The 23399-nt window shown below is 41.5% G+C and overlaps 1 protein-coding gene across 2 annotated transcripts in view; it reads left to right on the forward strand.

Annotated features, from left to right (window-relative positions):
- The window catches only part of P4HA3 (prolyl 4-hydroxylase subunit alpha 3), a 42414-nt gene that overhangs the window by 1735 nt on the left and 17280 nt on the right, over positions 1-23399 (forward strand). The window contains exons 2-8 of one of the 2 annotated variants that reach the window (XM_074335776.2): positions 306-568; positions 4990-5233; positions 6044-6267; positions 10234-10383; positions 16031-16082; positions 18011-18174; positions 18405-18581. In XM_074335776.2, coding sequence (XP_074191877.2) covers positions 5215-5233; positions 6044-6267; positions 10234-10383; positions 16031-16082; positions 18011-18174; positions 18405-18581 — 786 coding nt within the window. In that variant the 5' untranslated portion in view covers positions 306-568; positions 4990-5214. The remainder of the gene's footprint in view (positions 1-305; positions 569-4989; positions 5234-6043; positions 6268-10233; positions 10384-16030; positions 16083-18010; positions 18175-18404; positions 18582-23399) is intronic. The other variant, XM_019744296.3, reaches the window with a different exon arrangement.

Consider the following 23399-nt stretch of genomic DNA (forward strand, 5'->3'; position numbering starts at 1 on the left):
TTGCATGTTAGCTTTTCTGTGCATGTTTAAATTTACTGTTAGTTTGAAATAGCATGGCAATACACACACACACTCATTTATATATAAATATATATATATAGGTATGTGTGTATTAATTATAACAATAAATGATCATAATTTCAATCATTCTTGTCATGCTTTGGAGTAGCATAGTTGTTGCCTAGTGTTCCATGGGCCCACATTTACAGAGTAGAATGTTTTAATTTTATTCTTAACTCTACATTCGTTGGAGTCTGAGTTCATTGATACCTCGAAATAGACAGACTTTTTCTCCTTGATTTCAGATCCCAGAGGCACCCTGCTAGCCATGTGCTTGTTCTCTTACCACTAATCTCTTTATTTGGGTGGCCCGAATGGAGACGGGGGTCAGAATCCTGATCCCATGCCAGGCCTCCCAGGGAACAGGCTCAGAAGAGAACACTTGCAGCGTTGATTAAAGCAGCTGGCCAGAGCTTCCCTGTCTTATCACCATTGCCATTGTCGGAGTGGGAGGTCTTGCACAAACCTGAGCTCATTTAATTCTCTCTCACATAGTGCTTTGAAATAGGTTTGTATTACTCTCTTACACAAATGAGAAACGATTTAAAATATGAGAACACTAAAGTTTCGTACCTTATCTAAGATTATAAATCTAGTAGGTAGCAAATGCAGGACCAGGACACAGTTCTTTTGATTTTTGTTCTCTTTTCATCATGCTATAATGCTCCTACTGCTTGCTTATCTGATGTGCAAGGACCCAGAATAAGCCCCGTAACTACTGAGCTTTTACGAGCAGCCAGAGTACATAATGGTTAGAATCGAGATTCAGGAATTTAACAGACCTCTGTTTGAATCCTTGGCTCTGACCTTGGGCAAGTTTCTTTACCTCTTTGAGCGTTAGTTTCCTAACCTGTAAAATGATGATGATGAGCCTTCCACGGGGGTGTTGGAAGGATCCAATCCCATGTGTCCTGCTCGGAATGGAGTAATTGCTCATTAAATGTTAGCACTGTATGATTCTTGTTTATTTTAAGACTGGCTGGTGAAACTAAACCCCACGTTTGGCTCTAAACAGTAACTAGGATTGTGAGAGCCCAGATAAAAAAGAATTAGAAAAACTCTAGATTCTCTTCTCATGACTTATGGACATTAATTTCAGAAAATTTAGTTTGATATTTTAGAGACTGTTTTCTAGTCAATGCTCTAAAACCTAGTGAAATGTTTGCTTTCTAAAGCAAGAATTTTGGCAGTTCCTACTCATTTTCCTAAACTCCCAATCTGGTGATTTTATGTAACTTGAGATGTTATTTCTAAGAGCTTCCGTAGGTATTCTTCTTTGAATTCTAATATTTAGAAATGAAATATTTTTTGATGTTGAAAGTACTCCCTGCCCTATGTGAATAACTAAAAATTATACTAATTATAGTCCATCTAGTTATATCCTAGTATAGTATAAAAACCCATGGCTTTTTTTGTTGTTGCAGTTTTAAAAAACTGCCAAGATTGAAAGAGTAGTGTCAGCAGCAATTATTTCTGTGTTGAGAACTAAGCATTTAGAATGTATCAGACAAACTGAGACAAAGACATTTCTGAATTCCAAAGGAGAAACATATTGAATTAAAATAGCCTGAGTATTGCAGTTGGATAATGTGTCCAGGCTATGTTTAATACAGGGAGTAGGTTGCAAATTTTATGTGCAAATTCTTGAAGGAAAGGATCTGCTTTTCCACTCTCAGCAGCATTTGCCATGGAGGAAACCCTGAGGTTTGAATTCAGCATCCAGTTACTCGGTCTCTGAAAACCAGCTATTTGCTCGGAGGCTGGGCACAGGGCCAACATTTGGATTCCAAACCAGCCTCAGATATTAGTTGATAGGTTTTTATTTTCTTTCTGTGACAGAAAAATGATGTATCTGAACACTGAATTGAATTATACGCTGCAGTAAAGATCAAACCCCTGTCCTAAATATATTGACCCCATAACACAAAGTGGGATTAAGGACAAAGAGAGTGCTTTTGATCTGATGGATGACTTGGGACAATCTGCACCCCTCTGCCTTGCATCTTTCCCTGTGTGCCTCAGTTTCCTCTGATGCCTGTTAAACATTAGTCCTCAAACACCAGATAAGGAATCGATTTATTCAGTTGCGGAAAAGGTGATGGAAAGAAATAACAGAATGGTTGTACTGAAAGGATCCATAGAGATCTTCTGTGCTAGACCAGCTCTGTCATTCGATAGAGAACGAAACTGAGGGCTCGCCGGAGGCTGCTTCAGGATAAGTGTCAGGTCTCCTCCCAGCTCGACTGTCATAAAATCACTGCCCATTCAGCCTCAGTTGTTCCTGGACTCGTACTCTTCAGGCTGGACTCAAGCCCAAGTCTCTGCTTATGTATTTTTTTTGTCTAGCAGTGGAATATCTTTCCCTAAGTAGTTCCATATGGAGCTGAAGCAGGAAATAATGGGTAGTAAAAAAAACCCACACCCTGGAGACTGGTTTTGTTTCAAAACCCTGAGGTAGCCATACTCAAACAGCCCTCTTGGGGGTCAGAGACATCCTGGGACTTGACAGGCTTCCCATGTCCTCCCTGGGGCACCCGGGCCCAGATTCTCCTTCCTTAGTTTATGCTTGCGTGGAGGATTTGGCTCCCTGGAAGCACCGTGAGGCAAATCGTCTTCTATTTTCAGGCTCTGTTTTATAGTTGAGGGCCCCACCCTTGAGAACTCTTTAAGTCAGACTCTGCTTGAATTGATTGAAATACTCCCACCCAACCACTGTCTCTAATTCTTTACTTTCACCCCTTTCCACTTGTGAAGTCCTCCACTTTTGCCGAAGGACTCCTCTATTCTCTCAGGCTCTTGTACACGTTCACAGAAATCCGCACCCTTTTCATTTTGATCACACTTTTTCCTTTTACTTCCACTGTTATTAAATTTTCTGGAAATTAGTAATTTTAAAACAAGGGGGAAATTCTCAGTGGGCAGGAGTAGCGCTCGTAAGTCTGCGTTATGATAATAAATGTCAATAATATAAATCCTGTTAGCGTGTTAGAAGTCGACTAACCATCGTATACCAGGAAAGGAGACAGTATCTTCTGCGTATGTGAACACTCTTGTAGGATACGAGGAGGAAAGAAATTACCTAGAAAGACGATCACTTCTGGCCCCACACTTTCTGGCCCTTTTCTGCAAATGTCAGCGAGGCAGAAAGGTTGGAAGGATGCTGGACACCCCTACCTCTTCACTCCCCGTTAGCCATCACGTTTCTGTACGGTCTACTTCCTACATATCTGCCTTGAATCCATCCCGTTCTTTGCCCCCACTGTCACTGTTATGATTCAGAGTCTCCTTGTCTCTGGCTGAGTTTTGAAATGGCCTCCCAGCTAATCCTTCTGCATCCAGTCACTTCCACTTCTGAACCCTCCTTCTCACCCTTTCACAGATTCATGGATATAAACATATCATCGTGCGTCCCACTCTGACTTAAAACCTTCTGGTGGCTCCTAATTGCACTCAGGGTAAAAACCAAATTCCTCAGCAAGGTCTCTGAGGTGCTTCTCACTTCTCCAGTCTGTCTACTCATCTCCCAACACACCCGGTGCTCCAGCAACACAAAACTGCTTATATGTCCCCTGCTGTTTCTCTCTGTACCTTTGCGTCTGTTGAATTGTCCCTGCCGGCCTGGGAGGAGGCCTGCTCCTCCCTTCCTCATTATTTGCATTCATTCATCAAGTTTCAGTTTATTATCTCCTCTATGAAAGGAGATACCATCTTCTCTGACCTGCTCTGGCCAAATGAATCACCCCTCTCTGTACTCTCTCCCTAAGCCTGTTCTTAAACTTGGTGTTGCATCTATAATATAATTATTTGTGTCTATATTACCCATTAGAGTCTCTGAGACCAAGGTTATTGTCTTATTCAAAATTTTGTTCCTCGATACTAAAAGAATATAGTCTTTCACTCTTTCTTTCATAGAAATATGTGTTGAACTTAGGCATGGGGTGATGAGAAAAACAGCCACGTTCTTGTCCCTCAGCTGCTTGAGCACTGGCCCTTGCGCTGCCGGTTTCCAGCTGGGATCTGACATCTAGCAAGGAGCCAGTATAGACTGACTTGCTGAATGAACAAATGCTTTCAAGTCTCTGTGCCTTTATACACATTGGTCCCTGTTGGCTCAAAAAAATACTCTTCCTCCCTTCTTTGTTCTAGCTCCATGGGAAACAATATGGCTAATTAGCTGAGAATCCAGGCTTCAGAGTCAGGCAGACTTGGATTCATTCCTGGTTTTGTTGCAGTGTGGCCTTGTTTTCAGTTTCCTTGCCTGTAAAATGGGCATGATAAAATCTACTCTAAGGGTTGTTGGGGGGGATTAAATGAAACTGTGTATTTAAAGCACTTAGAATGCCTAATACATGGTAAGGGCTCAATAAGTAGTAGTTTTCACTATTTTAACTAATTCTTCAGGACTCAGGTCAAGTGCCATCTCCTCTGGGAAGTCTTCCCTTACACCTAACACTCACCTGGTGAGATGCCCTGCCTACAGATTGCTATAGCATTGCATAGCATTATATGTGACTTCTCTATAGCATGTATCGCAATTATTGCAATTAATTGAACAATGTTTTTTGAGTTTCTACCAGATTCTAAGTATTGAATATAGGATGATGAGAGAAAAAAAGATTTTCTGGATTGTGAACTCCTTGAGAGCTGGACCCTGTCTTACCTTTGTATCTCTAGTCTCTAGCATGGTGCCTGATGTATAGTAATTGACCGGTAAAGACTGACTCATTGAATGAACAAATGAGTGGACCTACTTTTCTTGTGTTGGTAGTTTCCATATTCTTTGTGCTTATTGGTTAGAATATTACACGAGTCTCAAGGGGTTCAGCATTTCATATTTAACTACTACTCTTAATGTATATACGACAGGCCGGCCTCCCCAGGTGTAATGGTCAGATCAGTAGGTGAGCTCGTGCTACTCCTCTCTTTCAGATTCTATGACAAGGTGCTTTCTTTGCATGAGGATCCAGCAACTCCTGTGTCTAACCCTCTGCTTGCATTTACTCTCATCAAACGCCTACAGTCTGACTGGAGGAATGTGGTACATAGTCTGGAGGCCAGTGAGAACATCCGAGGTAATGAGGAGGAGGGCTGGAGGGTAAGAGAAGATTCTATCTCCTGACTCAGTGGAAAGGAGAGAGATTCTGATGGGAAGTGATGAAGGATAAGAAAGTGGGTAGGTATTACTTGATCTCCTTATTACAAAGAACTAGGTCCCCTTCTTAATATGTTTATATGATTAAATCAGGGGAGCCAAAAAAATGTATACAAGTGGACACTTTGGTCACCGTTGCTCAAGCAGTAGTTCACCATAATCAGAAGTGTCTGGATGCTGACGGTAACCACTTTGAGCACCTCTTGTAATTGCAGAAGTCAAACGTGACTTGTATTCATCTTTTGTTATCAGTATATATTGAGTATTACAATTTTAATAGTTTTCCTTTCTTAAAATGTATATACATTTTTTTTGGCACCCTTATATATTAAGAAGTATTTCGTGTCCATTATCTCATTTAATCTTCACTACAGTCCTGTGAAGTACAGGTCACATCATCCCATTTACATGTATAGCAAATGATATCTTCTAATAATGTCTATTTTATTAAGTTGCCGCTACAATGTGATCTGTAACAAGATCATTTTCCTAATTACTCAACTTTGAACTTGAAGAAGTTTGTTGACTTTGGGGAAGTTAAAAGGAAGAAGAATTGTCCCCACAAAGGGCAAGACTCCTGGGGACAGATAGGATGGGACAAGGTGATAGAGGTGCGTGCCTTAGTTTTTACTCCAGAGCACGTCTTCCTCTTTGAGAAGATTGTATCAGGCATCCACTCTGTGCCAGGAACTTGCCACTGGGAACAAACACAGATCAGACATTATCTTTGCTCATGAAATATTTGCACAGGTAATGATTATGCTTTGCATGTGTTACATGCTCACCGCCTATTGTTTGAACGGTGGATTGATGTTTCCTCGACCTTTCCAGCTCTGAAGGATGGTTATGAGAAGGTGGAGCAGGACCTGCCCGCCTTTGAGGATGTGGAGGGAGCAGCAAGGGCCCTGATGCGGCTGCAGGACGTGTACATGCTCAATGTGAAGGGCCTCGCCCGAGGCGTCTTTCAGACGGTCAGTGGCTCGGCCGTCACTGACCTGTACAGCCCTACACGGCTTTTCTCCCTCACAGCGGATGACTGCTTCCAAGTTGGCAAGGTAACAGTATTCAGAGAGAGGGCGAATGACTCGGTTCTAGTTTCTTGTGGATGAAATAACTATATTCCGGTTGCTTTTACATGTTTCTAACCCTGACAGCAAACTTAAAAATTTGGTGTTATTCCCCATTTTCAGATTTAAACAAACTGAAGTTCAGAGAGAGTAAATAAACTTGCGTAAGGTTACACAATTTTAAGTGGCAGAACTAAAATTTGAATCCGGGTCTTTTAACTCCGAATCCCATGCTCTTTCCATGGTAGCTGAAGTGACCGCGTGCTAAGGACACTCTTGAGAATGAAAGGGGTGTTGTTAGCCAGGACAGCAGACATGAAGTGGGGCTGTTCTGGGTATAATGGTCCTTTGATCACTCTGAATATAGCACCCTGCCTGTCGATGAACAGCTGAGGGGAAGGAGAAGCAGGGTTAAGGGTGGGAGAAGGGATAGGAGAGAGGGATGGGAAGGTAAAATCATGGAAACTCAGTCTCCTGAGACTTTCTGGAATCCCTTGCACATTTCCTAGGCATTTAGAAATAGTAAATTAGTGTCCTAAAACAAGCCATTCACTCTAACATTACTTGAGGAAATAGACTTCAGGAACCTTCCATGTGAAATATTTAACTGATCTTTGATCATAAGTTATAAGCACACTTGAGGTCATTGTACAATATACTCTTTGTTAGCCTTGGACTTAAAAAGTAAGGGAGTAAATCCTTTTTAATTTTGAAGATGTGTAGTGCAGGAAAGTGAATTTTTGCCAATCCCTGTAGTTTTCTTTAGCCAATCTCAGAGTGGGCCTCATGTGTCCTGATTCCAAGTTTTGGGGCTCAGTCTTCCAAATTAATGCAGAGTGGGTTGCCCTGAGCCTCTGTATGTACCATTTTTCCTTTCCTGAGACCCCCTAATGGACTCAGAGCTCAATCATGATGTTCATGGCTAATTTAAATTGAAGGCCGTTAAAATAGTTCCATGTATGGCACCGATGCTTCTCAGGGAGGCCTTTCTGAGACTAAAACCATATGTTGAAAACTTCGTAAGTTATTTGCTGAAAGTCTCACTGACAATCTGTATATCTGTATTTATTTACTTTGAATGATAAAACATTTCATATATAAGAAACGTACAAAAAATAGCAAGCAATTATATCTATAGTTGAGGTGAAATATATGTTCAAATTTTGCTGTATTTGTTTCAGATTTTTAAAAAAGAATTTACATATAGTTAAATGAAGCCTCACTCCTTTTTCTTCTCACCACCCTCTCCCCTTTCTGTTTTACCCTTGTCCAGGTATCAGGTAAGTGTTGTCCTGAGCCATATAGTATGTACTCTCTTCTGAATCCAGCTTCTTTCACTCAGCACATTATATCTTTGAAATTCATCCATGTGGTTGCATTTATTAGTAATTTATTCCTCTTTGTCGCTGAGTAGTATTCCATTGTATGAATGCACCACAAACTGTTTATCCAGTCTCCTGCTGATGGATACTTGTATTGTTTCCAACATGGGGTGCTGTGAAGAAGCTGAGATTAACATTCTGATGTCAGTCTTTCTGTGGACATTTGTTTTCATTTCTCTTGGTTAAATACCTGGGAAGTGGTATTACTGGGGCAAAGAATAAGCTTTGCTACGTATTAACATATAGCCAAATTTGTTTCATCTACATATCTCCAGTTCCCTCCTCCATGGATTATTTTAAAGCAGATCCATCTTTCAATTTTCTTAAATTGTTATTGTCTAATTCTACCACCCTACTATTTTGCCTGTTGACTCTTGTTCATGATTGATTATTTCCTGATATGACGTATCATGTTTGATTGTGAGCTTATTTTTAGCAGTATTTTCTTTTACCCCTAAGAGAATCTCTGTGCCCAGAATTGTGGGAATATCCCCCCCCCCAGGGCGTTTTGGGTTTTCTTCTTCTAGGCACTGGTGGCATATATCTTTTCTGCTATATCTTTTCAAGTTAGTGCTTTCATTTTCTTTGGATAAATACCCAGAAGTGGACTTGCTAGATCAAATGGTAGTTCTATTTTTAATTTTTCGAGGAACCTCCATACTGTTTTCCGTAGTGGCTGCACCAATTTACATCCCCCCCAACAGTGCACAAGGATTCCCTTTTCTCCACATCCTCACCAACACTTGTTATTTCTTGTTGTTGTTGTTTTTTTTTATAATGGCTATTCTAACAGGAATGAAGTGATATCTCATTGTGGTTTTGACTTGCAGATCCAGTTTTATATTGATTTATTGGCCTAGCGGTTCCTTAACTGTATGAATAATGTAAATTCAAACCCTAAACTCATGTGAAGTATAAACATAGGGTTGTGAATATTCTAAGGTGACATTTAGGGAAACAGAGCCCAGACAGAAAGAAACCAGCTTTCTTGTCTCCTTGGGACAGTGGGTAGATTTTTTTTTTTCTGGTCTACTCTTTTCCTTAAGGTGTAGTTTTCCATGGTTCTGTTTTATGAGTGTGTCTTAATTCCAATTCCTAAGTGCTGGGAGGTCTATGGAAAGCTCATCTGTCCTCATGTGGGCATTATAACCCAAGGTTACCAAGTACCAAGGTTACTAGGACTAATACCCACCCCTGTCTAGGCGGCCTCAGCATCCTCTCGTGAGCTCATTGCTTGGACTTTAAGCTCCTTTTTTGTTTCTAGTACCTGGGTATTTTCCACTCTTTCTTGAAATTATATAAAATGCTTGTTATAGTTTATTCAAAATTTCTAAGTCTTTATGGTTGGAAGGATTCCAGTGATCTTAATCTATCATATTGCTGGGACTTATGGAAATCTTAATTAAATAAATTATTAACTTAGCAGAAAAAGTTCAGTCATTTTTTATTTTTATTCTTCAACTCAACCTTTTTACAAATAGGAAACTTCAGGACCAGAGGTTAATGGCAGACCTGGGATAGGAATTGACATTGTTTAGGCTGCTGAGTCACAGTATTTCAAGGTCCTCCTGCCTTTCTGCTTGTCTGGAAGTTATTCCCAAATTAGATCATTTTGAAAGAGTCCTTCTAAGTCTGTGACTTTATAATTCCATGCTGCCTCCAACATCAAGTTCCAGGAAATTCCATCTGCAGTTCTGGTATTCTAGTTAACTGTAAGCTAGTAGGAGACAGTAGCTATGTCTAGTACATGTTGCCATATTCCCAGCATTCCAACATTTAATACAGGACATTCCACTGAGCTCTCATAGCATTCCCAGGTCTACCTTCATTACGGTATCTAATGCACTGTGTCACAGTTACTGGTTTGTCACGTGCTCCTCACCTGATCGTAAACTCTTTAAGGGCAGGGACCACCAGGCCCATTGTGAATACTCAGTAGATACTAAACAAATAAATGACTGACTTTAATCCATTCCTCACATTGCTACCAGCAACATTTTCCTGAAAACATGACATTCACTACTCTTCATTAACTTAGGCTGTGCTGCCTTTTTGAGTTCATTTCCTGCTTCTCTTCACCTTACACAAAAGCCGTATGTACTGTTTGAACACAATCTTCTTTTGGGCTTGTTTCTACCATTCCGTCATCTTAAAATGCCTTTCCTCTTAATCTCTGCTCATTGAAATTCTTTTTCTTCTTCAAGGAAGTCCCATCTCAGATGCTACTTCCTCCATGCAGCCTTCTGAGCTTCCCAAGTCTCCTCCCTTATCTATGCACCTCCTAGCGTATTTCCTTCGAGCAGTCATGCCATTCTGCCCAGCATTATAGTGAACTTGAGTTCCTCTCTCTTCTCCCCAGATTATAAATTTCTGAAATGCAAGAATCCTTGTGTCCTCTCTGTACCTAGTACAATGCCTTCTCTATCATAGATGCTTAATAAATTGAATTTAAATGCATTTGAGATGAAATCTTTCCTTCTTGGGTTCCAAAGGCCCTCCACTGTTTGCATTGTCATTTCCTTTCCTCCACCTGTGGACTGAGGCTTTAATGATGATATTGTGTTCCCTCCAGGTGGCCTATGACATGGGGGATTACTACCATGCCATCCTGTGGCTGGAGGAGGCTGTCAGTCTCTTCCGTGGGTCTTACGGGGAATGGAATACGGAAGATGAGGCCAGTCTGGAGGACGCCTTGGACCACTTGGCCTTTGCCTATTTCCAGGTAGGGGAGTGAGTGAATCTCACTGCTTTCATCACAGTAAGTGGAAGGCTTTATATCTGCTTTATAATTTTCTAAGCATTTTCATGTCTCTTCATTTATTTCATCTTCCCAACAGAACCAAATGTGTGAGTCAAGCAGGGCAGCTGTTTTATTATTTCCTTATTTCAAATGTGAGTAAACAAAGTCTCCCCCAAATTCCTAACTTGTCACAAAGTTCACAGAGCTGGGAGGAGAGCCCAAGTCTGCCTGACTCTTAGTCCAGGGCTCTTTTCAATGCACTGATTCCTTTAAAATCACCATCTCCCATAGAGGAGGCAGTCTCTCACCTGTAGCAGCAGCAGCAGCAGCATCAACAAATATTTTTGGGGTTCATACTCCAGGTAGATCTTTTTTGCACTCCCAACAATTCATAACTCTTCACAGATATTATGCCATGATATCGCCAATATCCAAGGAAGAAATTTGATTGTTATCCTCTCACATCTGCAGTCGAGTCCACCTGTAAATGTGCCTAGCGTCTCGCTATCCAGCTGGCCACCTGGTCCACAGTACCCCCTCAGTGCCTTCTCTGTGTTGTTTTCCCTTGGCACTGTTGATCTGCCACCTGTTGTGCCTCACATGGAAGCTCATTTCCCTACAGATGGGAGCTGCCATCCTTTGGTATAGCTAACCCCATTTCCAAACAGATTTCTACAGTCTTCCAGAATAGGCTGGAAAAAAATCCCTACTGGGCCAATGCCCTAGACTTTCCAAAGCTAATAAACCAGTTCTGCTCCTTCCATTCTTGTTTCTGTCCCCCTTTTCCTGAGAAAAGGGAGGAGAATGTGGGTGGGCCAACCCCACATGTGGCTCCCCAAACATACTTATTCTCAGTGCCGCAAATGGTCCCGCTCCTCTCATAGAAGTTTCTAGTAAATGGATCTTTGTTGTAAAACTTTCCAGGGTGCTCCTCCTAACTTTCCTGCTCAATTGCTACATATTAAAACTGAAATAGAATCACTGTGATGCAGCAAAGGGCAGGAAGTAATTGAATTTTAATAGAGGAAGAAAATGGAGAATTGACATGGAGAGAGTCAGAGCAGTTGAACTAAAGCAGCTACCCTGATAGATGGGTTTTAAATCCAGTGCCTGATTATTAGTTTTGGGTTCATTTCCCCTATGATGGCTCAGATTTCTCCTCCACTCACTGGTAGACTCTCCCTTTCCACAATCGTGCTTTGTCTGGTAAATTTTCTTCATCTTACAAGGTGTAGCTCAAATGTCACCTATTTTGTGCGTCTTCCTTGGTTCTCCGGGGACTCCACAGACTCTCCTTCTTTGTGCTCTTACAGCACATTTTTTTTTAATGCCACAGTAACAGAACAAATAAGGCATTGTCTTATAGATGATTTGTGTTCCCATTTTTACCCCCACTAAATTAGACATAAATGTCCTTCCATGGACCTTTCATTGTCGTATTAAATTATATATGGTCTATATACCATGAAAAAATTATATTAATATCATATATAATACTCTTTCATGATATATTTTAATAAAAAATACTTCAGTAACTGTTAATAATGAGAAACTGTATAGTAGTTAAACCATAGACTCTGAAGTCAGACAGACCTGGGTTCAAATTCTGTGACAACTTGTGCAACTTACTTAACCTCCCTGGACCTCAATTGTCTTATCTTTAAAAGGGGAATAATAGTGGTGATGCTATAGGGGAGGAAAATAATTTTCTCTCTAACCTTCCAAGTTCTTGGCTGAGACCTCCCTCTGATAAAAGACAGATTAACAAGAGGAAAAATAAACAGAAGTTTACTAACATGTGTACCTAATATATACATGGGAGATAGCAGGGGAGAAATGAGTAACCCTCTGAGGTGACTAGCTAACACCTTAAATATTATCTTCAGCTTACAGTTTAGGGAATATAGTCAACAATATTGTAATAACTATGTGCGGTGCCAGGTGGGTACTAGACTTATCAGGGTGATCACTTTGTAAGGTATATAAATGTCTAATCACGATGTTGTACACCCGAAACTAATATAATATTGTATGTCAACTATAATTAAAAAATTAAAAAACTGTCATCTTTAGCTAAGACAAAGAAAGACAGGTGTGAGGGGAGGCCAGTTATGGGAGGTTACTCTGGAAAGCATGGTGAACGAGGATAAAGTTGTTAGGCACATTTTAACGGATGCCTTCCCCATTGGTAAGATTCTCTTATGATTTGCAATTATGGTTCTCTTCCTGGTCCCTTACAAAGGGGGAACTTCTACTCTGTGTTTCAAAGCTTCTTCTGTGTCTGCTGTCTCTTGAAATAATTAGCTTAAAATAATCCTTATGCCAAAGAGGCATTTGGGGGTGGCATATTCTGCCCCCCTTCAATGCTCACTTCAAAGGGTTGTTGTGCGGATTAAATGAGCTAATACATGTAAAGCCCTTAACACAGTTCATAACATATACGCACTCAATAAATGGAAACAATTATTATTAGACACTACAAGTGTATGTACTCGTTTTCATTAGTTTCATTATTTAGTGTACACATTTCCAAATAAATGTAACTGGGACTTCAAAAGTAACTCTAACTTTGTTCTTGATAAAATGTAACTTTATCTCATGATAAAACTCTACATTTTAAAAAATATGTAAAATTACATTGTATTTCTCTTCATCTCAAAAGAGTTTGAAAAGCTATAACCCCGAGTTAATATCTGACATGATAAGATATCAATAGATTGCTTAACTATCCCTCTGTTAAGTATAGAACAGAATTCATGATGTTAAATAATTAGAAACAATCTATATGTCCAACAACAGCAGAATGGTTAGGTCATCTGTGATGTAGCTTCTAGATGGAGTAAAATGCAGCCATTAAAAATGCTGCCTCTCGTACCAAAATTAACTCAAAAGGGATCAAAGACCTAAACATAAGACCTGAAACAATAAACTGCACAGAAGAAAACATAGGTACTAAACTTATGGACCTTGGGTTCAAAGAGTATTTTATGAATTTGACCTCAAAGGCAAGGGAAGTAAAACCTAAAATAAATGAATGGGACTATATCAAACTAAAAAGCTTTTACACAGCAAAAGAAACCATCAACAAAATAAAGAGGCAACCAACCAAAGGGGAGAAGATTTTTGCAAACAATGCCTCCAATAAGGGGCTCATATTCAAAATATATAAGGAATTCATACAACTCAACAACAACAACAACAACAAAACCAGTGCAATTAAAAAATGGGCAGAGGACCTGAAGAGACATTTCTCCAAAGATGACATACAGATGGCCAATAGACACGAAAAGATGCTCAACATCACTAATGATCAGAGAAATGCAAATAAAAACCACAGTGAGATATCACCTCACCCCAGTTAGAATGGCTGTCATCAACAAGACTATTAATAGTAACATGTGTTGGAGAGGCTGTGGAGAAAAATGAACCCTCATACACTGTTGGGTGGGAATGCAGACTGGTGCAGCCGTTATGGAAGGCAGTGTGGAAGTTCCTCAAAAAATTAAAAATAGAATTACCATATGACCCAGCAATCCCTCTCCTAGGTATCTACCTAAAAAATCGGAAAACATTTATACATAAAGATAAATGTGCTCCATTGTTCATCGGAGCTTTATTTACGGTGGCCAAGACATGGAAACAACCAAAGTGTCCTTTGATAGATGAATGGATAAAGAAGATGTGGTAATATATACGAGTATACACGATGGAATACTACTCTGCCATAAGAAAAGATGAAATACTGCCATTTGCGACAACATGGATGGATTTTGAGATTATTATGCTAAGTGAAATAAATCAGACAGAAAAAGTCAGGAACCATATGACTTCACGGATATGAGGGATATAAAACTAAAAACCACAAAGAAACAAAAACTCATAGACACAGACAATAGTTTACTGGTTACCAGAGGGTAAGGAGGGGAGGGTGATGGTAGAAGAGGGCAAAGGGGGTCAAATATATGGTGATGGAAGGAGAACTGACTCTGGGTGGTGAACACACAACGTGATATATACAGAGGCTACCAAAAAAATGTATAGACATTTTAAGAAAGGCAAAAAACTGTATTCAAATTGTAATACTCAATATATACCGATAACAAAAGATGAATACAACACGTGTATGCGTTTTTTGGCATCGCGGTAGATGATGTATTACAGAATTGTACATTTGAAACCTATGTAATTTTAGGTTTCACCCCATTGTCACCCCAATAAATTTTAATTTAAAAAGACAATGCTGTCTCTCTTGCACACCCATGTTCATAGCAGCACTATTCACAACAGCCAAGAAGTGGAAGCAACCCAAGTATCCATCGAAAGATGGTGTATATACACAATGTGGTGCATATACATACAATGGAATAATAGTCAACCTTGAAAAAAGAAGGAAGTTCTGACACACGCCACAACATAGATGACCTCGAGGACATCATGCTGTGTGAAATCAGCCAGTCACAAAAAGACGAATGCTGTAGGCGGCATCTAGAGTAGTCACATTCATAGAGACAGAGAGTACAGTGGGGGTTGCAGGGGCTGGGGGGGAGGAGAAATTGGGAGTTTTTGCTTAATGGGTACAGAGTTTCAGTTTTGCAAGATGAAAACATTCTGGAGTTGGTTGCATTTAATACTACTGAACTGTACACTTAGAAATGGTAAATATGGTAAATGTATGTGTTTTTTACCACAATTAAAAATAATAATTTTAAAAGGCTGTCTTTGAAGACTATTTCTGTGATGATATAAAAAAATACCCCTGATAACAGTGTATTGTGAAACAATCAGGGTATGAAAGTGTATAAGAAATACGATTATAACTCTGTGAAGACTGAGTGTTATCCAGAGTACTCGGAGTGCCTGGATTTCAGTGGAGCATTGTTTTTCTGTTTCTTATGTTTTATGTGCTTGTTGTTGCTTTTGTCACTGAAAAGGAATTTTTTACTATGTAAAAATAAAATAATCAGAAGGAAATACAATTCTATTTGTTCATCACCATTCCACCACACCCAGAGGCAGCCCACCTATACTGGGTTTTGTTCCCCAGGTTTCCCTGGAAAGCCCCATTTATTTTTGACCACATGTATAGCCCAAGGTTGAATGGCTACAGAGAGAGTTCATTACTAGGCAGTGGGCATATTTCAGTTGAGTTCTTTCTTTGCCTTCCTCCTACTAACTTAGTAGGCTCTAGGAAGTCCTGAGCCTGGAGGAAAAAAAAAATTCTTTTACTACATTTTTATAGTTCCATATTAAATTTAATAATAAACGATACCAAAACAACGCCACCCTATAATTACATGGCTTTGCATGCTTTAGGATTTGAGGAATTTTTTTTTTTTAAGTTTATTTTCATTTATGTTTCTACCTTCCCCGGTAAGGGTGGTAATAAGTCATTTGTAAATGAGGAAACTGAGGAGACCAGATTTGCATCAGGGCTGCAAATCCTGAGTTAGGATAGAGAACGTCCACATTTCTACTCTGTTGCTCATTTCAATGAATCTTATTTTCTACTTGTCGTAAAAAGATTTTATAATTTTTTAAAAAATCTGTTGAATGATTTGGTCAGAGGAGATATCCTCAATGCAGTTAACTCTTCCTTTTCTTTCTTCCTTTCTTTCTTTTTTTTCTATAGGCGGGAAATGTTTCGTGTGCCCTGAGCCTCTCCCGAGAGTTTCTTCTCTACAGTACGTAATGATGAAGGATAGCCACAGGCCTGATTTACGGGAAAATCCCTTCTGCTTTGGCCTTTAATCTCTGCAAGTGAAATACAGCTATCTATTTTTATTTTTCTAATTTCATAATCCAAGGCACATTTCTAATTTTGGGATTAAATCTTACTTACTGATCAATGCGTCATGGGGAAATTTTTAAGTTAGTGGGAAAATGCTTTGATGCTATCAACCTGTCTCTTTCCTCCGCCACCCTCAACCAGTTATAGATTAGTGTTGCTTCAGTGGGGAACAAGTCCTGGATTGGAAGCCAGTTTCTTCAGGGGCATTTAAAGACCCAGGTTTTGGAAGTAGACCTGGGAATGAGTGCAATCAATGAGAGCTGTGTGTGTAAAGAGAGTGACTCAGCAGGATTCTTCACCTTGGCTGCTTACAAAGAGATATCAGTTTTTCTCTTTAAATCAGAGCTCACTTTGCTATGCATACATCCTGCCCAGTTAGCAGAGCTCAGCTTCAACCTTCACCAGAGTAGAACCAGAGGGAGACTTGCCAACTTAGCTCTCTGCTTAGATATTTTTGCTTAACATTTTGGGAGTAAATGGCTTCCCAGGTTTTCCTTTAATAAAATATTTAGATGCTAAAGATACATAATCCTTATGCTGTCTGTATATTGTGTTTTCATATTTATAAAGTATTTCATGTAGGACTTCGTAATTGCATTTATCACTTTGTAATGAATCTATTTAGTAACATTATTCCTTTCTGATAATTTGGCAAACAATAGGATAAAGGAGGAGCTGTAGGGTCTAGAAACGTGGGCAATTAGTGGTACAGCTGAAATGATAATAACCCAACATCCCTTTATTTCTTTGTCTCGAGCTATTAAAATCTCTGCCTCTCCCAGAGAACCCAAACTGTTATTATAGGTGGATAAGCAGGACCCAGCAAATTGAGACTCCTATTTGCATATGTGGCTTTGCAATATTTTCCTTAGAGTTCTGGGCTCATCATTTACATTTTCCAAAGCTTCATTTCTCCTCTTGTTAAAAAGGGATAGTAATTTCTGTCCCCTCCGTCCCTCCTCTGCCAGATGGAGGTGGTGGTTAGCACACAGAGCACCTCAGAGAAAGACACTTTGGGAGCATGAGAACAATTCAGCACCTTCTGAGATGCACTGAGGACCATGCACAGAGGCTAGCAGGCCAGGGGTTGCTGCCAACCTACAGGGCATCTTGCAGCCAAAGTGGGCACAAGCCAGACACAAAACCCCTGCAGGTACCCAGGCTACAACCCAAACTAGAACCTTTTTGTCCCATGCTGCTTTGCATCTAGGCCAGTTAGGAATTTTGAAGGATCTAGTAGAATCAGGAATGAATTAGCTTCCAATTTTCCAGGAAGAATAGGTTGGGTCTCTCGTATAGGTTTTGGCTCTCTCTACTTCTCTTTTACAGCACTTACTTGTCATGTTTCATTGCAAGTAGTTATTTAATGTCTCTTTTCTCCATTAGATTCTTAACTCTGGGAGTTTAACCTCTAGCTTAATATCTGGTACATCCTAGATTTTCACTAAAGATTTACTGAATAGATGAGTGAATGAATGAATGAAGCTTCTTCTCTACATGTAAAACTGACCATCACAGGCTCCTAGAGCCACCACCCCGATGATCCCTTGCTCTAAAAGTATGAAGTACCACTTTTCTTCCCAAAGTCCTTTGCACCATCACATCTACTAGACCCAATTCATTTTTTTTTTTTTTTTTTTTTAATACCAGGTATTCTTCTGGGAGTGAAGGCCTTACGTCTGACTGTGCATGGACACAGGAGTTATTCAAGGCGTCCAGTTGCCGGTCACATATGACAGTGAAGCTCTAGGAAACCTTAGCAGCACTCCTTGGGTCCACTCTTTGTTAATCTGTATTATTCCCTGCTCTGATTTCTCCCAGGCCCAGATAATAAGAGGATGGCCAGAAATGTCCTGAAATATGAAAAACTCTTGGCAGAGAGCCCCAACCAGGCAGTCATGGAAACTGTCATCCAGAGACCCAACGTACCCCACCTACAGACCAGAGACACCTATGAGGGGTTATGTCAGACCCTGGGTTCCCAGGTAGGATTTCTCAGAGAAAGAGAAAAGGGGAACAGGTTTGGTGAGAGAGAGAGAAGGTAGAACTGGGACAGTGTGAGGAAAAGGATTGATACATTAAAATAATAATAATAATAAAGCTCATCAGTGACCGTATTCTGAATCTCCCACATTCCAGTTTATGCTGTTCCCCTAAATTAGTGTCAGCTCCTAGGCCCCTTTCCTCTAATGCTGATTTTGGTCTTTCCTTCCAGCCCACTCATTACCAGATCCCTAGCCTCTACTGCTCCTATGAGACCAACTCCAGTCCCTACCTCCTGCTCCAGCCCATCCGGAAGGAGGTCATCCACCTGGAACCCTACGTGGTTCTCTACCATGACTTCGTCAGTGACTCGGAGGCTCAGAAAATTAAAGGGCTTGCAGCACCGTGGGTGAGTGTCCCCAAAGCCTGCCCAGAACTACCCTTTGTGTCGTCACACACCTGGAGTTCATGAGTGTGAGAATAGGCAGCCTGAACAACTAGACACTTCATCAGTCCAGAAGTTCAGAATACCAACCATTCCATAAAACTAATCAGCAGTGGGGGGAAAAAAATCACAGTAGTGTTTGCCTCTGGAGAGAGAGGATTGGCTGGGGAAGAGGACAGGGGATTTTCTGGGGTACTGAAAATGTGTTCTCAATATCTTGTTAGGGATGTGGAGTACACGACTGTATGCCTTTGTCAAAATTCAGTAAATGGCACACTTGAGTTCTGTACATATCGTATTCAACCTAAAAAAAAAAAAGAAGGTATCCCTGCAAAGGTCCATCATTCCATGTAATTGGTAAAAGAAGAAAAAAAAATGGGTGAAATGACAGGGGTAGGAGTGATATCCTGGTCCAGATTTACAGAATTACACAGTGGGAAGATTATCTAGTTCAACTGTATTATTTTGTTAAGGGGGGACTGAGGCCTGGAGAGGGGAGAGGACTTGATTAAGGTCACACATGTAGCTAGAGCCAGACGGGAACTTAGAGGTACACTGATCACTGCTCTGCTAGTCTGCCTTCTTGAATCAGTTAACTTAGGCTAAGTTATGTTTGGTCACAAGAAGACCCGAAATCTCCAAGACAACAATACAGGTTTGGTTCTTTCTCACATTACATGTCTATCTTGGGCTGGCTGCAGCTCTGCCCCACACTGTTTTCACCATGGGACCCAGCCTCATAGTGCAGCCTCTGGGTGGGACATTGCCAGACTCATCGGAGTTGAAAAAGACAGAGATGACAAACTGCTAGCTGGCTCTTAAAGCTTCTGCTTGGAAGTGCCAGACATTTACTTCCGTCCACATTTCACTGGTTACAGCAAAGGGTGCGGCCACCACTGCAGTCAAGAGGGAGAGAATGTCTAATTGTCCTGCAGGGAAGGCACTGCAAGTTGCTATGCCATGTTTGTTGTCAATGTGGAGGGGATGTGTAATTGTTCCCCCAGAAAGTGTGGCAAATATTTAGAAAAATAATTCAATCTACCTCACCACTCTAACATATACAAATTAAGACTGTCTCAGAATTACTTATGTCATGGTGCCGTTCATAGGGTACAATATATCCAGGCAGCCGTTCAGTCATTCATCAAGACGACAGAGTCTGCTGTGTGCCAGACACTGTATCAGGTGCTGGGCTTCTACAAAGAGATTAAATTGTGGCCCTTTCCTTTAGGAACTTACTGCAGAACGGAGAAAAACAGATATTTACAATACACTGTGATACGTATTGTCATAAGGGTGTGTAGGGAGTTGTGCTATGGCAGCATTAAAAGTGAACCTTCCTCGAGAGATCCAGGATGACGGAGTAGATAAACACGGTGCCTGCGTCCTTCCATAAACACATTAAAATTACAACTAAATTACGGAACAATCAACGTAGAGAACCAGCTGAAGTCTAGCCAAACAGAAGTCCTATGACTGAAAATATAAATAAGCCACGAGGAGACTATAGGAGGGGTGGAGACGCGGCACAGGCCCCAAACCTCTATGTGGCAGTTGAGAATCAGGAGGGGTATCTCAGCCATGGAGGATCCCCTGGGAGGAGTGAGGGACCCCAGCCCCCCACACCAGGCTTCCTAGCCAGAGTACTGGTGCTGGGAAGAGGAGCCCCCACAACATCTGGCTGTGAAAAAGTGGGGATTCCGACCATTTGGGTGGCATGGGAGGCTTCAGGAAATCCAGACATCCTTTTAAACAGCTCGCGCACAGACTTACTCATTGGCAGGCACTCACCTTGGGCTCCAGCGGAGGGATGGTGATTTGGGGGTCTCAGAGACAACAGGGGGCAGACTGAGGTATGTGGCTGTGCGGGGAGGACTGGAGGACACAGCATTTTTCTGGTGAGGGCTCTTCCGCTATGCAGCCAGCAGGCGGGCACCATCTTTCCTATGTTGAGCCCGCCCACACAGGCCAAATCTGAATCTGATTGGCCTGGTGAGTTCTGTCGCTCCACCCTGCTGACTGACTGGGACCCCACCCCACCCAACCCCTGCACACTTGAGGCACTTTCTCTGAGAGCAGCCAGGCCTTCCCACATTTCACTCTTTCTTGGAAAACTGTCTGAGTCCACAGGCCCCAGGCAGGCAGCGACTGGCCTTGGTGTGCTCTTAGAATTTTGCTGAGTCACTCCAGACTCAGCATTGGCACCAAACCAGAGTCTACATTAACCTGGTGACCACTGCCAGACCACTCGAGGCTTTAGCAGTGGCTGAACCGTAAGGGAGCCAGCAGGTGGCAGCAGGCCTCCGGGTGTCCTGGATTTTTGTGGAGTTACCCCAGGCCTGGTACGGGTGGAAGTACTCGGTTCACAGTGTGGCCTCCCCATGTTCCACCAGGTTTAGCATAGGTAGCGAACAACCATGGATCAATTTGTAACTCCTACCAGGTAGTCCCCAAACAGTCACAGACAGTGGGTGACTGGGCCAGCACTGGAGCTTCTTGCAAGAGGCCCCAGAACCAACATACTTGGAGGTTGTCTTCAGACCAAAGCAGAGCACCGCCCCATTAGTCCCACACGAAGAGTGGTCTCAACAGGCACCAGAGCTTGCTGAAGTGACTCCCACTCAGTGGGGTTAGCCTCCCGCACAGCAGCCCATAAACTGTGGACGTGGCCAAACCCCAAAGCCAGTCAGGTTGAGGGTCAATCCTACCCACTGACATGCCAATAGCAATCAAAGTTCATTTATAACTGGAGAGCACACACAACCCATACGAGGGACACTCCTGGAGCACCTGGAGCAGGGGACCAGGGAGACTATGCCACTAGGCCCCACAGGACACCTACTACATAAGGCCACCAGGCCAAAACTGGAGACATAGCAGGTCTACATAATGCATAGAAACAAACACAGAGAGGTAGCCGAAATGAGGAAACAAAGAGATGTGTCCCAAATGAAAGAACAGGAGAAAACTCCAGAAAAAGAACTAAACAAAATGGAGGCAAGCAACCTACCAGATACAGAGCTCAAAACGATGGTTGTAAGGATGCTCAAGGTACTTAGTGAGGACTTCAACAAAGAGATTGCAAGCATAAAAAAGGACACAGAAATTATAAAAAAGAACCACTCAGAGGTGAAGAATACAAAGCTGAAATGAAGAATGAACTAGAAGGAATCACCAGCAGACTAGACAAAGCAAAGGATTGAATCAATGATTTAGATAGAAGACAAGGTAGCAGAAAACACCCAATCAAAACAGCAAAAATAAAAAAATAAAAAATGAGAGTTTAAGAGACCTCTGGAATAACATCAAGCATAACAACATTTGTATCATAGGTGTACCAGAGGAAGAGAGAAAGCAAGAGACTGAGAACCTATTTGAAGAAATAATAACTGAAAACTTCCCTAACCTGGCAAAGGAGATAGACATACAAGCCCAGGAAGCACAGAGAGTCCCAAACATGATGAACCCAAATAGGCCCACACCAAGACACATTATAATTAAAGTGGCAAAGGTTAAAGCCAAAGAGAGAATCCTAAAGGCAGCAAGAGAAAGGCAAGTAGTAGCTTATAAGCAAGCTCCCATAAGACTGTCAGCTGATTTCTCAACAGAAAGTTTGCCAGAAGGCATTGGCACAAAATATTCAATGTGATGAAAAGCAAGGACCTACAACCAAGACTACTCTTCCCAGCAAGGTTATCATTTAAAATTGAAAGACAGGTAAAGAGCTTCCCAGACAAGAAAAAGCTAAAGGAATTTATTGCCACCAAACCAGTACTACAAGGAATGTTAGAGGTCCTTCTTTAAGATGGAAAAAAAAAATCAAAATTATGGCTAACAAAATGGCAATAGCCACATATCTATCAACAATTACTTTCAAGGTAAATGTATTAAATGCTCCAATCAAAAGACATAGGAGGGGGGCAGACGGGTGGCTCAGTTGGTTAGAGTGCGAGCTCTGGGCAGTGGGGGCTGCTGGCTCGATTCCCACATGCGCCAGTGAGCTGTGCCTTCCGCAACTAGAATGAAGTCAATGAGCTGCCGCTCAGCTCCCGGGTGGCCAGATGGCTCAGTTGGTTGGAGCGCGGGCTCTTCACCACAAGGTTGCCAATTCTACTCCTCGACTCCCTCAAGGGATGGTGGGCTGCGCCCTCTGCAACTAAGATTGAACACGGCACCTTGAGCTGAGCTGCCGCTGAGCTCCCAGATGGCTCAATTGGTTGGAGCGCATTCTCTCAACCACAAGGTTGCCGGTTCAACTCCCACAAGGGATGGTGGGCTGCGCCCCCTGCAACTAACAACAGCAACAGGACCTGGAGCTGAGCTGTGCCCTCCACAACTAAGATTGGAAGGACAACAACTTGAAGCTGAACAGCACCCTCCACAACTAAGATTGAAAGGGCAACAACTTGACTTGGAAAAAAGTCCTGGAAGTGCACACTGTTCCCCAATAAAGTCCTGTTCCCCTTCCCCAATAAAATCTTAAAAAAAAATAAAAAATAAAAATAGGAGGGCTGAATGGATAAGAAAACAAGACCCCTATGTATGCTGCCTACAGGAGACTCACTTCAGATTGAAAGACACAGAGAGAAAGTAAAGGGATGGAAAAACATATTTCATGAAAATGGAAATGAAAAAATAGACAAACAAACAAAAAAGGCTGGGGTAGCAATAATTATACCAGACAAAACAAACTTTAAAACAAATGTTAGTTAAAACAAATGCTAGTCAGTTAGCTCAGTTGGTTAGAGCACGATGCTCATAACACCAGAGTTGCCGGTTCGA

Source organism: Rhinolophus sinicus, chromosome 14 (assembly GCF_057876585.1).
Source record: "Rhinolophus sinicus isolate RSI-liver-muscle chromosome 14, RSI-T2T, whole genome shotgun sequence".
Classification (NCBI taxonomy): domain Eukaryota; kingdom Metazoa; phylum Chordata; class Mammalia; order Chiroptera; family Rhinolophidae; genus Rhinolophus; species Rhinolophus sinicus.